The following is a 17,499-nucleotide window of genomic DNA, read 5'->3' as shown; positions in this document are numbered from 1 at the left end:
CGCCTCTAGGAACCTGCAGCCCGGGTTCAGCTGAAGAGAGCGTACGCCGTGCGGAGGTAGCGGGGAGAATCGGGTCAAGCTTTACGCCGCTGCGCAGACGCCTCACACGGGCCGGACGTGACGTAGGTAGAGTTCCGGCTTCGGCCTCCGCCGCTGCCGCCGCCGCCGCTACTACTGCCGCCGCCGCTGCCGCCGTCGCCGTCGGGGCTTGTTATTTCTAAAATGGCGCCCCTAGACTTGGACAAGTATGTGGAGATAGCGCGGCTGTGCAAGTACCTCCCGGAGAACGACCTGAAGGTGAGTCCAGCCGGGGCGGGAGCGCTGCTTGCGGGCTCGCCCCTTCCGGCAGTGGGGCTCCCGCCGGCCCGCCCTTCCTCTCTCCGCGGGACCCCCGCCGGCATCCCGTCCGGTCCCGTTCCGGTGGAGGGCGTATTGCGGGGCGAAGCGACCGGGTCAGACCAGGTGTCACGCGGAGAGCGGGAGGGAGCCCAAGTCCCCTAAATGCTGTCCTAGTTTTCTTGGAGGGGATCCCGAGGGATGTCGCGGCCTCTGCCCCAGGGTTGCCCCTCTTGGCCTTCGGACTACCCCAGGGCTCGGAGCCCTGACAGCTTTGCTTGGAGGACTCCTTTCCTCTCTCCCCGACCCCGGTCTCCCGGAGGCCGACCGAGTCCCAGCGGACAGTGACCTCGGGATGGGGTCATCCCTCAGAAGTGGTGACAGGAGCGTGGGGTGGCCGGCGTCTGACAGGAGATGCCACCGGCTCCCGGAACGCGACCCCAGTGTGTTCAGGTCTCGGCGGAATGAGAAGACGGTGGGCCAGGGCGGTCGGGTAGCGATGTCAGAGAACGCCAGGTCTTCCCTCTTTCCATACCCCGCGTCCCAATTGCTTGGTAGGAGCGTTGCTTTCCTTCTACTAATTCAGATATGAACCCGTTTTCCAGTAGCTTGTTGAGCTAATTTCAGTGTGTAAAGTAGTAGGCCTTCCATGCAAATACTTTTCTGTTCCTTAAGTTGTTTCCTCATAATCCCTTCTTAACTCAAGATTTCATTTTCTTGGTTTCCAAAAGGAGACGAGTCGTTCCTTGCTACTGCTTAGTCCGAGTAACAACAGTGCATGTATGTGTGGGTAAAGAATGGATGTAAGAGAAGAGGAATTCAGTTTGGGGTATACTGCTTTTCTGACAAGTGTTCCCATGCGCTTGTTAAAACCGGTGCTTAGATGTCTGACAGTGTTTAGCGGTGAGTCCTAGTCCCCGTTTTACGTGTTCAGTTAACTTTGATTTGCTGTGTAGTAAGTGGGTAAACTGTTGATGGTTTTGAGTCCTTTTTTTTCCTTTCATCTGTGGATTTAAAGCAATTTATCTTTGTAAATTCTTTCTCTTAAGGAAGATATTACTGTGTTTTTTTTTTTTTTTTTTTCTTTTGCTCTGTTGATACAGGAAGTTGATATTTAACATCAGTCAACAAGTATGCAAAATGTTTCAGGTCACATCAGCTCTGGTGGATGTAAGTTAAGTGTACTTGTTGATTATATGTGCTGTATGATGGGGGAGCCATTCGTGTGCATTTTCCCCTTTTTAATAGGATAATTTGATTAAAACGAGGACAAAGCTGGTACTAGAAATGTAGCTTTTATTTATGTTCATCTGAGTCTTTCAGACATGAGTTTTGTAGCTTCCTTCTGTTATATGCTTTTTTAAGGAAGGAGGATACAACCAACATTGGGACCTAATTAGTGGAAAACTAACCAGATGTCTTGTGGTAGCGTTGTTAATTCCATAGATGAAGTTGATTTTTTCATACCAGTGATTTGATGTGGACTTTTTTGTTCTTTAGCGCATATAAAGCTGTTTTAAACTTTGTGTTTATAATTAATAAAACATTGCTTATTACAATATGTCTTGATATTAATTTGAGATTGGTTGTTGAAATTATTTGAAAGATGATCAGTTGGATTTTCTTTAGGTAAACTTTTAGTTTGATAAACATTGGATTTCCTTCCCATCTTGAGGAAATATAGATATCAAACCATTTCACTTCTCTTTGCAACACTATTGGACTGTGCTTAGTATGTATCTGTTTCTTAATAAACAATTTTTTTTTAAAACCTTCTGGGCAACTACTGGGAAGAGAGAATTCTGAATTTTTCTCTGTAAGTGGAGGCTTTTCTTCTTTGTCTTGGAAATGGTTTGATCAGGTTAATGTACTTGTGCTGTTCCTGTCTGGAGTATTTTTAAAGAAATTTAATTTTGTTTCTATTTCTTGGCATGAATTAGAAACTAAAATTAGACAAGCCAAGAAAGTATTTCAGGAGTACCTTTTCTGAGGCTTTAGAGCCAAAATAAAAGATTGTGTCAGAGGAAAAAAACAAACCATTGGGGCTACTTAATGGTTTGTTCTGGTAGAAAAGACAGCAGTTCACCTGTATTTTCAAATTGATTAGAAGTTGGAGGCACTAAATAAAATAATAAATGCATAGGATGTTTTAGATCTATCACGATTTCTCTATATCTGAATTGGAAGTGGTCAGATCACTAGTACTGGATTGAATGTACAAAGTTGTTTTGTAAGAATAAAGATGAAATATGTGAAAGTGAGTGGGCCAAAACATAACCTTTCTTAAAAAAGAGCTCATGTGGTTCTCATCTACAGTAAAGATTTCAGAGAGGATCATAGGAGATACAGATTCCATATCTGGCCAAGTGGAAGAACGAATGATAAAGGCAGGTTTACTGAATACTGAAGAATTTTGGGGAGTAGGGATTCTATAGTTTGTAGATTGATCTTTTGAACAGTTCTTAAAGATGACATGCAAGTAAAGAAATTGCACAAGGAACTGTGCAATTCCATAATAACCACTTTTGTGAATTAACAGTTAATGTAATCTTTTTGGAACTCATTTTTGTGTTTAGTTTGAGCCATCTCTGAGTTTTTCATATAAGGCTCCTGGGTCTGCAAAGTTGTATCTTTATTTGAAATGCTTCTATAAAGCTTCAAAAAATTCTGCCTGGGTTTTTTCTGAGATTTTGCACCTCCTCATTTCAAACTCTGATTTTATAGATTCTCATCATAAACAGTATGCAACCCATTAGTTTAGTCACTCACCTTAGTGCTTGTGTTATTGATCATTCTGTTTACCTGAGTGGTTTTTCATTGTATCTTTTTCAAGTAAGGAAAATCAAACCCAATGCGGCAGATAGGAATATATTATGGCTTTGTGTAGGGCTAGAAGAGTGTCTTCAAGACCCTCTCTGATAATACCTGCCATTTTGTTTATCTTTTTGGCCACAGAATCAGTCTTCTGTGGCTTATGAAAATAGTCTACAACAGTGCTGTCTGGTAGAAATAAAATGGTCAGAAACATGAGCCTTGAAAGGTCAAATTTAAAAAAAATAGAAGGGAATAGTTGAAATTAATCTTTTTTTTTTAAGTTTATTTATTTATTTTGAGAGAGTGAGCAGGGGAGGGGCAGAGAGGGAGAGAAAGAATCCCAAGCAGGCTCTGCACTGCCAGTGCAGAGCCCATCACAGGGCTTGATTGACAAACTGTAAGATCATGACCTGAGCCAAAATCAAGAGTTGGATGCTCAACCAACTCCCCAGGTACCCCCCCTTTTTTTATCTTAGTAATATTTACTAGCCACCCAGGTACCCCCCCCCCCTTTTTTTAATCTGAGTAATATTTTATTTAACCCAATTTCAACATGTAATCAGCATAGAATTATTAATTTAATATTTTATCCTTTTGGGGGTACTGTCTATGAAATATGTATATTTTACATTTATGACACATCAACATTTGGACTAATGGCATGTAGCTGTAGATGTCCTATGGAACAGCGCATGTCTCTAATGACTCCCTAGTCCCTTTTCTACAATTTCAGAGCTAAGAGTAAATCAGAGTTCTTCTAGTTCTGTACCCTTCTTACTTTACTGAGGGGTACTGAGCTCCACAGAGTTTATGATCTGCCTAAGGATGTACACCTAATCAACGAACTAGGTTGGAAAGCCTCCCTATTCAGAGCTCTTTCTGATGCAGTTAATAGCTTTTTTAGGATGACAAATAGTATGCTTTTCTAGGTACATCTTCCACTTTACTTTCCTTTTTACTTCCCATTCTAAGCACATTGGACTGCTCTCTTCTGACAACATGCTCTGTACTTTCCTCCTCCTTTGCTTCTGCTCAGTCTGCTTCTATCACCTACTTTTTAAATACTTATAACACAAATATTAAATCATTTAATACTCTATGAGTTATGTATAATATTTGCTCCATTTTGTAGACAGGTAATTGAAGCACAGACAGGTTAAGTAACTTTCCAAAGTTACAAAGCTGGGAAGTAGGTGGAGGAGCTAGGATTCAAACCTAGGCAGTCTGGGTCCAGGGTTCACATCTATAACTATCACTTATATTTCCTCTGTACAGTACCCCCCTTGCCCCTTTTGGGCTCTAGCTCAGATGCCACTTTCTCTATGCAGAGCTCCTGGATTCTACAGTCAGAATTATTAGCAATGATTAGAATGTACATCGCTGCTTACAGTTTTCAGGGTACCTTCATGTTTATTCTATCATTTACACAGTTGTGTAAGGCAGAACAAATATCAGAGCCAAGACTTGATGAGGTTTAAGTGGGTTTTGCTATAGTGACTCAGCGGAGTATATACCTGAATTTATTTGCTTTTAAAAATTCCCGTTTTTGGGGGCGCCTAGGTGGCTTAGTCGGTTTAACATCTGACTTCAGCTCAGGTCATGATCTCGCAGTTCGTGGATTCAAGCCCTGTTTTGGTCTCTGTGCCTAGAGCCTGCTTCGGATTCTGTCTCCTTCTCTCTGTCTTCCCCTCCCCCACTTGCACGCTGTATGTGTGTCTCTCTCAAGAATAAATTACCATAAATTTTTTTTAGAAATCCCATTTGTTTTTTTTTTCCTGCACTGACCTTTGCCACATAGCACCTTATTGTTCCACTTTACCACTCTGTCTTCTGTGGTAGCAGATATGTCAGTCTCTACTAGACTGCAAAACTTCTATTTTTTCTTCTTCTTCTTTTTTTTTTTTTTTTAATTAGAGAAAGCGCAAGCAGGGGAGAGGGGCAGAGGGAGAGAGAATCTTAAGCAGACTCCACACTCAGCGTGGGGCCTGATGTGGATCTTGATCCCATGACCCGGGGATCGTGACCTGAGCCGAAATCAAGAGTTGAACACTCAACTGACTGAGCCATCCAGGTGCCCCTAGACTACAAGTTTATTGAGGGCTAGGATCACGTATGTTTATTTTTGTATTCTCCATAGTCTTAGAGAATACTGCATTGTATGTGATAGACAGGTAGTTAAGGTTCGTTGAATTTAGTTGTATACTGGTTTTTGGGGCGCCTGGGTGGCTCAGTTGGTTAAGCATCCAGCTCTTGATTTCGGCTCAGGTCATGATCTCGTAGTTTGTGAGTTCAAGCCCCGCATCAGGCTCTGTGCTGAGAGCACGGAGCCTGCTTAGGATTCTCTCTCTCCTTCTCTCTCTGCCCTTCCCCTGCTTGTGCGCGTGTTCTTTCTTTCAAAATAAATAGACTTAAAAATAAAGTAAAGTATAGGGGCACCTGGGTGGCTCAGTCGGTTAAGCGTCTGACTTCAGCTCAGGTCATGATCTCGTGTTCATGAGTTCAAGCCACGCATCGGGCTCTGTGCTGACAGCTCAGAGCCTGGAGCCTGCTTCAGATTCTGTCTCCATCTCTCCCTCTGCCTGCCCACCCATCACATTCTCTCTCTCTCTCTCTCTCTCTCTCTCTCTTTCTCTCTCTCTCTCTCAAAAATAAACATTAAAAAAATTTTTTTAATGTAATTTTTTTTTTTAATTTTTTTTTTCAACGTTTATTTATTTTTGGGACAGAGAGAGACAGAGCATGAACGGGGGAGGGGCAGAGAGAGAGGGAGACACAGAATCGGAAACAGGCTCCTGGCTCTGAGCCATCAGCCCAGAGCCCGACACGGGGCTCGAACTCACGGAACGCGAGATCGTGACCTGGCTGAAGTCGGACGCCCAACCGACTGCACCACCCAGGCGCCCCTTTAATGTAATTTTATACCATTTTACAAACACACATTTCTTCGGATGTCTCCTTTTGTCAAGTACTGTTCCCTATGGGTGCTAGAGATAGAATCTGATACTTCTCTCTACCTTTGAGGGGCTCTCAATATAGTAAAAGAAATAAATAAACAAATGATTATTGCATGGTGTGTTAGGTGATATAATAGAGGGCTGTTCAGGATATTGAGGAACATATTAAAAGCAGCATCTAACTGGAGCCAGAGATGATTTCACACAGAAGGAACAATGAGAGGATGAGCAGAGTTTGTTCAGGTAGACAAAACAGGAAGGAAAGAATGTTCAAGCAGAATAAATACCATATGCAGTGGTATAGCTTAATCTGAAAGAACATGACCAGTTCAGGGAACTTCTAGTGGTTTGGTTGGCTGGAGATGGTGCTTGGAAGGCAGGCAGAGGCCAAATCATGGAAGATTAGGCTGATAAACTTGGATTTTTATCTTTTAGGTGGTATATGTATAAACACTTTGAAATGCTTTTATATTTTAGGGGAAAACAAATCATACTGTGACTTTGGGATGTTGTTTAAAATATAGCTAACTAAAAAGAAAAGTAGATTCAAAGAAAACTGTTACAGGAATACACTGTATTATAGTGTATACAACATACACTGTTGTATGTGGTGGGAATATGACAAAAATCATGAAGATGTTACCTGAATAGAGTTTTGGAAACACTGCCATAGACAGAGGAGTACCTTTGGGAGATTTTTAAGGAGGACTGTGACAGTAGGTTTTAGAAATCGGGGCGCCTGGGTGGCTCAGTTGATTAAGCATCTGACTTCAGCTCAGGTCATGATCTTGTGGTCCATGAGTTCGAGCCCCGCGTCGGGCTCTGGGCCTGGCTCAGAGCCTGAGAGCCTGCTTCCGATTCTGTGTCTCCCTCTCTCTCTGCCCCTCCCCCATTCATGCTCTGTCTCTCTCTGTCTCAAAAATAAATAAAAACAGTAAAAAAATAAAATAAAATAAAAATAAAATAGAAATAAAAGAAATAGTCTGGCAGCATTTGTAGACCATGGTTTGGAGTGGGACAAAAATGTCACAGAAGCAGTAGGCCGAATGACAGGAGATTTTGACATAAGACAGTGACAAGTGATTGTGGTGTTTAAAAGGAGATGGGAGCGCCTGGTTATCTCAGTCAGAAGAGCATGCGACTCTGACCTGTGGGTAGTAAATTCAAGCCCATGTTGTGTTTAGAGATTACTAAAACAAAATAAACTTAAAAAAAAAAACAACTAAATAAAAGGAGATGAAGAAGGTATAGTAGGACCTGTTGACAGGTTAGGTCTAGGTTACGAGAAAGAGAGGAGTTCAACGTAACCTGTTTCTGGCATAGATTACTTAGTAAATACTGAAACTAGATTAAGGAATGTAAGGGAGTTTGGTTTGGGCCATACTGAGTTTGAGATGCTGCCAAGTCAAGACATCAAGGTAGAGATGGCCAGAAGACTGTTAGATACACAGGCTGGTTAGGTAACAAATATTTATTGATTGTCAAATGTGTTTTCAGACACTAATAGTTCTAATAGTTTTAACTCAAGAGAAAAGTCTAAACCAGTGGTTCTGAACTGGGGGTGATTTTGCCCCTGAGAAGATATGTGGCAGTGTCTGGAGACGTTTTTGATAGTCACAGCTAGGGAGTTACTGTGGGTATCTAGGGGGTATAGAGGCTAGAGATGGTGCTAAATATCTTATAATGCACAGGACAGCAGCCCCTCACAACAAAGAATTATCCATAATGCCATGGCTAAGAAACTTTGGTTTAGGTTGAAGATACAGATACTCCCTTCTGCATTGTAAAGGTGTGAATGTTCTTATCATTTTGGATTCCAGCTCCTCATTCCCAGTGGTTTGTAGAAGTTCTATACAAAGGCTATATAAAAAATAATTTTAGATTTTTGTTTCTTAAACCAAGAGATTTTATAAATATCAGTATGTTAAAGGAAGTAGTATGCTTTAGCTAACAAGAGCAGCTAAATATAGAATTATAAAATTTAAAGCCCAGTGTTTTAAATTTGAGGGGCAAGAGGGAACAGGAAGATAGGAGCAGAGAACAGAATGGAACCTGGACTATCTTGAGGGAAAGGTAGAGAAGGGAAATAGGTTCATCTAAGAAGGGGGCTATGAGCCCCTACTTGTCCAAGGATTGGGAATTCATTGGGCACCGTGGGGAGAGATGGGTGTAGTTTGCCCTAAGATTGGGGAAGATTGAGAATCCTGCCTCAGTGACTGTTTTGGAACAATAAGAGAAACCACACTGCAAAGAAACTGAGCAGTAGAACAAAGCTGTAAAGGGCCTTGGAAGAAAGGGTCGTGTGTCCTCCCCATGGCAAGGGTATACTCCTTGAGGCCACTGTGTGTGTAGTTGGCTGACTCACGTAGAGTTTGTACTGAGATTTCATAGACTTCTTACTTTGTATGTGTTTGGTTTGAACTTGTAAGCTACTGCTGAACTGGAGAGATGAGAGGAAATAGCTTTGGCTTAGAGATTCAGCTCTTTAAGTCCTCATTTGGAACCACAGAAGTGTCAGTGACAAGAGGCAGCTGTTATTTTACTCCAGGTAGTGTGCCTGGCCTTGGGTTGAAGATGGTGCCTAAGTAGTTTACATGTGTTCCCTAGACACTCACCAGCTTTTAAGATTGGCAAGGTTTCACAGTAATGTTCTTGAGTTTATGGTCTACTGTCACTTTCAGATGAGCCCTGAGGGGTATGGGCCGGTCACTAGGGGTGGCTTGCAGTTAAGGGGGCATTATGGGGTAAGAGAGCCAGACATATGTGGGTGCAAATTCTGGCACATTCAACATGGGAATCATGGAGTCCCTCAGGAATCTGTGCTGTCATTAGTTTCAAAATGTTAATGATATCTTACCTTGTTCCCAAAAGGATATAGAATGGCTTATGAAGGTACATTCAATATAGCAAGGTAAATTACATTTAGAATAAGTAAGAAAAATGAGACAAGAATGTAAAGATAGGAAACCAAGATGGAACCAGTGGTAAAAGTAAGAATTGTATACAAAATAAAAGCTGTGATGACTAGATTACTTCTTTGAGATTAAGTCCTAAGTTTTCTAGGAGTCTACTGAAAGATAGAAACTGATCAGTTAAAAAATTCACCAAAGATTTGTCTTTGTCTCAAAGGTGACAAACACAATCTTCTCAGGGAAATCACACCTATCCCTGATAGAGGGAGCAAAGAGACATTCCTCCATTGGGTTCTCCTTGAAGGTAACTGTTTAATAATAGCATCCTGTGCACCTTGTTTATAGTCTACACAGTGACCAGCTCTGTTTCCTAGAATGTCCCTTACCACAGCTGTATGGCATGATGTTAGAGTATAAATTTGGGAGGTGCGCCTGGGTGGCTCAGTTGGTTAAGCATCCGACTCTTGATCTCAGCTCATGTCTCCATCTCAGGGTCATGAGTTCAGGCCCTGCATTTTGGGATCCACATCAGGTGTGGAGCCTACTAAAAAAATAATAATAAATAAATAAAATATATATGTATATCTGTATCTATCTATCTATATAGAGAGAGTGTTGTAATTTGGGAAAAAGCAATTGGGAAAGGAGGGTAGTATAATGCAGGGTGAGGACAGGCCTCCCTGAAGGACAGATTGGCTTAATTCAGGATGGAGTTTGTAGTAGGTTTGTAGGTTTGTTTGGGTAACATTTTAGTAACTGATCTTCAAAAGGATGTACACAGTGGAGCCTCCAAATTTACAAGTAACTAACAGTTTCGTGAGAGTGGGCAAGTAGCCTGATCAACATGGTAGGAAATAGAGAACTTTTCCAGAGATGCATTATGGAGAGAAGAATGGGAGGTAGCTTCTTTGGCAGCTTGTGTCAGAGGATGTATTGGGGGAAACACTGAAACTCCTGGTATGGGTTCCGACCTTCACAGATGGAAGTTTGACCTTTTCTTAAAAGGTGTAAAATCCAGAAGGGAGTGTGAATGAGGCAAATGCCTGAAAAGATGCAGGCCTCATGGGCAACACACAGAAAACTCTGCCCAGTCTTATACAGATCAGCAAAGTACTTCTATAAATACATTGGTGAAATTCTCTTTGAGAAGGTTTGGTGAGTGTACCTGAAAAAATAGTACAAATATTAACTAGACAAGGCATTATATCTAAATAAGGTGGGTAAGGTCCCAAGATAGGTACTTTATGCCCCCCCGCCCCCCAAGATAGGTACTTTAAAACATCACTGTAGGGGTGCCTGGTGGCTCAGTCAGTTAAGTGTCTGACTTCAGCTCAGGTCATGATCTCACAGTTTATGAGTTCTAGCCCCATACTGGACTCTGTGCAGAGCCTGGAGCTTGCTTTGGATTCTGTCTGCCTCTCTTTCTGCCCCTCCCCTGCTCACGCTCTGTCTGTCTGTCTCTCTCAAAAATAAACATTAAAAAAAATTAAAAATCATTATATTCTCTTATTTTAAAAAATTGTATAATATCAGAAAAAACATTTCAGAAATGTTTGAAATTGGAAGAGCAGCCATGTCTATAAGGAGTGATTTTAAGTGGTTTTCATCAAGATGGTTATTATTATTATTATTATTATTATTAATGTTTACTTTTGAGAGAAAGAGAGTGCATGCATACACATTGGGAAGGGGCACAGAAAGAGGGAGAGGGAGAGGGAGAATCCCAAGCACACTCCACATTGTCAGCATGGAGCCTGACGCGGGCTTGATCTCACAAACTGTGAGCCAAAATCAAGAGTCAGATGCTCATGTGACTGAGCCACTCAGGTACCCCTAATTATTATTATTATTTTTTTACAGTAACAGGTTATGTATATACATACAGACGTATATATATATATAAATAATAGACTTATTGAGGAGTAATTTATATCATAAAATTAAATTTAATTTATTTGTAAAAGTTTTTTAATTTTTTAAATATTTTATTTTTAAGATTATTTCTTTATAAAGATGTTATTAAATTTTTTTTTAATGTTTATTTATTTTAGAAGGAAAGGCAGAGTGTGAGTGGGGGAGGGGCAGACAGAGCCAGAGGCACAGAATCTGAAGCAGGCTCCAGGCTCCAAGCTGTCAGCACAGAGCCTGCTCAGAGCCCGACATGGGGCTTGAACTCATGAGCCGTGAGATCATGACCTGAGCTGAAGTAGGATGATTAACTGACTGAGCCACCTAGGTGTCCCTATAAAGGTATTTTTATGTAATATCTATATCCATCGTGGGGTTTGAACCCACAACCCTGAGTCACATGTTCTTGCTGACTGAGCTAGCGAGGTGCCCTTGTTTATTTATTTTTAAGTTTTTAATTTTAAAAATCTTTTTAAAATATATATTATTAAATTTTTATGTTTATTTATTTATTTTGAGAGGGGTGGGGAGGGGCAGAGAGAGAATCCCAAGCAGGGTTCATGCTGTCAGTGCAGAGCTTGATGTGGGACTTGATCTCACGAAGTGTGAGATCATGACCTGAGCTGACACCAAGAGTTAGGTGCTTAGCCGACTGAACCACCCAGGGACCCCTCCTTCTGGGTCATGTGTTATATAATTCATTGTACACTTATTATATAGTAGATCGAGGATATAACTGTGTATGTATGTGTATAAAACTCTGCAGAGCACTTTGCATGCACTGTCTCATTTAGTACTTAGAATATCCCCAGGTAGGTGTCTCTGTTTTGTGGATGAAGAAACTGAGACACAGAAATCAAGTAACTTGCTCAGGGATACACAGCTAAGTAATGGACAGTAAGCTAAGTAATCTGTAAGAGATAGAGCTGATTGTTTGGCCTCTGGTCTTTTTTTATTTCAAAGGCTGTGCTCTTAACCTCTGAACTATGCCATGGCATTAATTGGTGTGCCCCTTTTCTGTCTTAGAGGATAACATAATCTGGGATTAGTACTTGTTGATTAGGAATAAAGGAGTATTGCCTCTCAGCCCTCCGCTGTTTCTCCAAAATTTGACCTTGCAGCAGCATTGAACATAGTTGATCACTCACTCCTCTTTTTCTTTCTTCTTCTTCTTTTTTTTTTGTCCCTGCCCTTTGATCACTCCTCTTTTGAGTCCATTTGTTTACTGGACTTCCAGGATACCACATTGTCATGGTTGCCTTTCTGTCTCACCAAGCTCTTTTGCTTGTTCCTTCTTTTTTGCCTAACTTTTAAATATTGGTATATCTGAAGGATCATTTATTTTTTAAATTTTTTTTTTTTAACATTTATTTATTTTTGGGACAGAGAGAGACAGAGCATGAACGGGGGAGGGGCAGAGAGAGAGGGAGACACAGAATCGGAAACAGGCTCCAGGCTCTGAGTGAGCCATCAGCCCAGAGCCTGACGCGGGGCTCGAACTCACGGACCGCGAGATCGTGACCTGGCTGAAGTCGGACGCTCAACCGACTGCACCACCCAGGCGCCCCTGAAGGATCATTTATTGATCTTATCCTTTTCTCTGCTTGTAGCTACCACTTTAGTTATATCTTCTAGTCTCATGTATGTATGTATGTATGTACGTACGTACGTACGTACGTACGTATATCCTGACAATCTCTAAATTGGTCTCTCTGACCCATAGCCTTTTCCTTGAACTCAAAACTCATTTGATCACTTGTTTACAGCACATCTGAGGCACTTGGAAATCTGATAGGCACCTCAGACTTAATATGTCAAAATCAGATTCTTCTAGCCAAATAGTGCAAACAACCCAAATGTCTAGCGACTGGTGAATAGATAAGCAAAATGTGGTAAATACATACAATGGAATATTATTTATTTATAAAAAAGAACAAAATAATAACAAAGGTTACAATATGGATGGACCCGAAAAGCATTATATTAAGCGTAAGAAGCCAAAAGGCCACAAAAGGCACAAAAGGCCACATGGACAGGAGCACCTGGGTGGCTCAGTTGGTTGAGTGTCCAACTCCTGCTCAGGTCATGATCTCATGGTTTGTGAGTTTGAGTCCCTCATCAGGCTGTCTGCTGTTAGTGCAGAGCCCACTTCAGATCCTCTGTCCCTCTCTGCCCTCCCCAGCTTGTGCTCTTGCACTCTCTCTCAGAAATAAATAAACATTAAAAAAAAAAAGAGGCCAGATGTCCAGAATGGACAAATCCATGGAAACAGAAAGTAGATTGATTAGTAATTGCCTAGTGCGGTAGTGTGGAGTTGTGGGGAGTGACTACCAGTGGGTACATAGTTTTTTAGGGGTGATGAACATTTTTTTTTTTTAGTTTGTAACTTGAGGCATTTTATTCTAAAAAGCTGGCACTTGTATACATAAACTATCAAGAACTTAAAATTCATCACGTTTACTTCATTTTTTAGCTCGACCTTCTAGTAAATCTTTAGCTTCATTGATTTTGGCTGCTATATAAGGAGATCCTTCCTTGTCTCTGGGTGATTTAAAAGCATAGTTTGTTGACAAGCATCTCTTATTTTTCCTTTATTGGCAGTAGGGCTTACGCCTAGTATTAATGCTGCTGCTTGTTTTGTTATTTTGGATTCAAACCCACCTCTGTAATAGCCATCACTGAAGGCAGAATTTGGTAGACTTTGAAAAACTTGTTTTACTTGAGGTTCCATATTGTGTTTCATGGCTTGCAAAACATAACGGCCTGCAAATCCTGCAGCAGCAACAGTCAGTCCGACTGTTGCCGCTGCACTGGCCATGGCTTTGGCTTGGTTCCCCCACCTCCACCGAGAGCGTGGTCCTTCCCAACCCTGAGTTTGCAACCAACCAGTTCCCACACAGTGATGAGGCCACCACCAGCAGGCACCAAAAATGTTCTAAAATTAATTACAATGATGGTTTCCCAACACTGAGTATACTAAAAAACAAATGAATTTTGGAGGTATTTTTTGGTATGTGAATTATATCTCAATGAAGTTGTTGAAAATCGAATTCTTCATTCCCCGTCCCTCAAACTAAACTCAAATCAAAACAGTCTGCTCATGAAAGAAATCATTGATAAATTAGACTTCATTAAAATTAAAAACTTTTACTTTGTAAAAGACATTGTCAAGAGAAAGGGAAGATAAGCCACAGACTGGGAGAAAAATATTTGCAAAACACTCATCTGATACCAGACTTTCATCCAAAATATGCAAATCAGGGGTGCCTGGGTGGCTCAGTCAGTTGAGCGTCCGACTTAGGTGCAGGTCATGATCTCACAGTTTGTGGGTTTGAGCCCCATGTCAGGCTTTGTGCTGACAGTTTGGAACCTGGAACCTGCTTCAGATTTTGTGTCTCCCTCTCTCTCTGCCCCTCCCCTGCTCACTCTGTCTCTCAAAAATGAATAAATTAAAAAAAAAAAGTTTTTTAAAAAATATGCAAATCAAAGAACTCTTAAAATTCAATAATAAGAAAACTGCTCCATTAAAAAATGGGCCAAAGACAGGAGCAGACACCTCACCAAAGAAGATATACAAATGACACATAAGCATATGAAAAGGTGCTCCTCATCATGCATCATTAGGGAAATACAAATTGAAACAACAGTGGAATACCACCACAAGACTATTAGAATGACCAGAATCCAGAACATTGACAACACCAAATGTTAGCAGAGTTGTGGAGCAGCAGGAACTCTCATTCATGCTTAATGGGAATGCAAAATAGTATAGCCACTTTGGAAGATTGTTTGGCAGTTTCTTACCAAACTCTTACCATATGATCTAGCAGTCATGTTCCTTGCTATTTGCCCAAATTAATTGAAAACTTATGTTCACCCAAAAACCTATATATGGATGTTTATGGAAGTGTTATTTATAACTGCTAAAATTTGGAAGCAACCAACATGTCTTTATTAGGTGAATGGATAAATAAGTAGGTACACCAAGATAATGGAATATCATTATTATTTTTAAAATTATTTTTAATTTGATTTATTTTGAGAGAGATTGAGAGAGAAAGCAGAGGGGCGGAGAGATAGGGTGAGAGAGAATCGCAAGCAGGCTCCACACTGTCAGCACATAGCCCAATGCAGGGCTGAAACTCAAGAACTGTGAGATCATGACCTGAGCTGAAGTCAGGAGTCAGTTGCTTAACCTCATGAGCCACCCAGGTGCCCCAACAATGGAATATTATTTAGCACTAAAAAGAAATGAGCTATCAGGCCATTAAAAGACATGAAGGAAGGGTGCCTGGATGGTTCAGTTAGGCGTCCAACTTTGGCTTAGGTCATGATCTCAGGTTTCATGAGTTTGAGCCCCTCATCAGGCTCTCTGCTGTGAGCACAGAGCCCGCTTCGGATGCTCTGTCTCCCCCTCTCTCTACCCGTCCTCCGTGCGTGCATGCTCTCTCTCTTTCTCAAAAATAAATAAGCATTAAAAAAAATGAAGGAATCTTAAATGCATATCATTAAATGAAATAAGCAAATCTGAAGACTAAGGTATGATTCAAGCTGTATGACATTGTGGAAAAGGCAAAACTGGTGACAGTAAAAAAGATCAGTGGTTTCCAGGGTTTGGGGGAAGGGAAAGATGAATTGATGAAGCACAGAGGATTTTTAGGACAGTGAAACTATTCTGTATGATATTGCTATTCTGTATACATGTCATTATACATTTGTCAAAACCCATAGAATGTATAACACCAAGAGTGAACCCTAATGTAAACTGTGGACTCTGTATAATAATGATGTATCAATGTAGGTTCATTAGTAACACGTACCACTCTGATATGGGATGTTGGTAGTAGAAGAAACTGTATGTGTTTGTAAGCAGAAGATATATGGGAATTCTCTATATCTTCTGTTCAATTTTACTATGAACCTAAAATTGCTCTAAAAATTAAATCTATTTAAAAGAAAAAAAGTGGGGCACCTCAGTGGCCCAGTTACTTAAGAGTGTGACTCTGGATTTCAGCTCAGGTCATGATCTCAGGGTTTGTGAGATCGAACCCCTAATTGGACTGCATCCTGACAGCGTGGAGCCTGATTGGGATTCTCTCTCTCCCAAAAAATCTACAATAAGAAAATCTTTACTTGGAGTCTTAACCATCTTGATAAGACTATTAACATCCTTGTAGTTACTTAAGCCAAAAACATTGAGTCATGCTTGATTCCTTTCTTTCAACACTCTCTATCTAGTTGTTCTCAAACCTAGTGGATACTACATTCAGAAAACATCTGGAATCCATTCACTTGTGATCATTTCCTATTTTCATGATGTTAGTCCAAGCCAGTATTAACTTTTACCTAGATTATTGTAGAAGCATCCTAACTGGTGTGCCTGTTTCTGCCTTTGCCTCTTCCCTACTCCCATGTTCCTCATAGACCATTTTTAACATAGCAGACATAAGATCATATCACTCTTCTGCTTAGGACCTCCTAGTGGCTTCCTATTAAAAGCCCAGCTCCTTACATTCACCCCAAAGGACCTAAAAGTGTTCTGTGGTGCACTTCTGTTTTTCTCCTCATTCAATCCACTAACTACACCAGCCTTGATGTTTCTGAAACACCGAGCATGCTTTTACCTCTGAGCATTTTTTACTTACTGTTCTCTCTGGCTTCAGTGCTGTTTCCCCCATAAACTTACCTTTCTTAGATTTTTGCTCAGAAATTGCTTATCAGTAAGGCTTCTGTGCTCACCCCATTTAAAATATCAGTACCTGCTACCCACCTCTGCCATTTTGATCCCTATTACAGGGCTTCATTTTTTTCCTTCCCTCTTATTAGTATCTGAAAAAGTAATATGTATATATTTTTTACTTGTTTATTTTCTATACCTCTCCTCATTAGAGTATAAGCCCCTGAGATCAGGGCTTTTATTCTGTTTGGTCATTACTATTTATTTACTTTGTTTCTAGAATAATACTGGTAATCATATTAGACTCTCAGTAAATATTTGTTATGTTGAACAGCTGAATATTCAAGATAGTACAGTGAAAAGAGGTAGGTAACCAGGGTCCCAGATCTGTTGGAAAAATTAAGTAACATTGTGACCTGAATGCTTGTGGGTCTCAGTCTTATCATCTGGGTCCAGTGAGAGATTTGACATAGGAGGGTTTTTTTTTTTTTTTTTAATGTTTATGTATTTTTGAGGGGGGGTGTGTGTGTGTGAAGGTGCACATGCAAGTGGGGGATGAGCAGAAAATGCAAAGCTCAGAGCCCAACCTGGGGCTTGAACTTAAAAACCATGACATTATGACCTGAATGGAAGTCGGCCACTTAACCTGCTAAACCACCCAGGCGCCCCTAATGTTTATTTATTTTTAAGAGAGAGAGAGACAAAGAGCATGCGAGTGGGAGAGAGGGCCACAGAGTATTTGAAGCAGGTTCTGAGTTGAGAGCAGAGAGCCTGGTGCCAGGTCGAACTCACAAACAGTGATATCACGACCTGAGCCACCCAGGCCCCCCTGACATAGGTGGTCTTTGGTGCTGTGATATAATAGAAAATGTATATTGGTCTCTGCCCCCAGTTCCTA

The 17,499-nt window shown here is 40.9% G+C and overlaps 1 protein-coding gene and 1 pseudogene across 1 annotated transcript in view; one reads left to right on the top strand and one right to left on the bottom strand.

Moving 5' to 3' along the window:
* Window positions 1-124: 124 nt before the first annotated feature.
* The window catches only part of PPP6C (protein phosphatase 6 catalytic subunit), a 36,826-nt gene continuing 19,451 nt past the window's right edge, over window positions 125-17,499 (top strand). The window contains exon 1 of the mRNA XM_040482314.1: window positions 125-297. Coding sequence (XP_040338248.1) covers window positions 223-297 — 75 coding nt within the window. The 5' untranslated portion in view covers window positions 125-222. The remainder of the gene's footprint in view (window positions 298-17,499) is intronic.
* LOC121034993 (mitochondrial import inner membrane translocase subunit TIM14-like) lies at window positions 13,387-13,682 on the bottom strand (annotated as a pseudogene).

Source organism: Herpailurus yagouaroundi, unplaced genomic scaffold (assembly GCF_014898765.1).
Source record: "Herpailurus yagouaroundi ecotype Mexico unplaced genomic scaffold, PumYag 160, whole genome shotgun sequence".
NCBI classification, from domain to species: Eukaryota; Metazoa; Chordata; class Mammalia; order Carnivora; family Felidae; genus Herpailurus; species Herpailurus yagouaroundi.
Note: the sequence above shows the minus strand (reverse complement) of the source record. Positions and strands in the feature narration are given on the sequence as shown.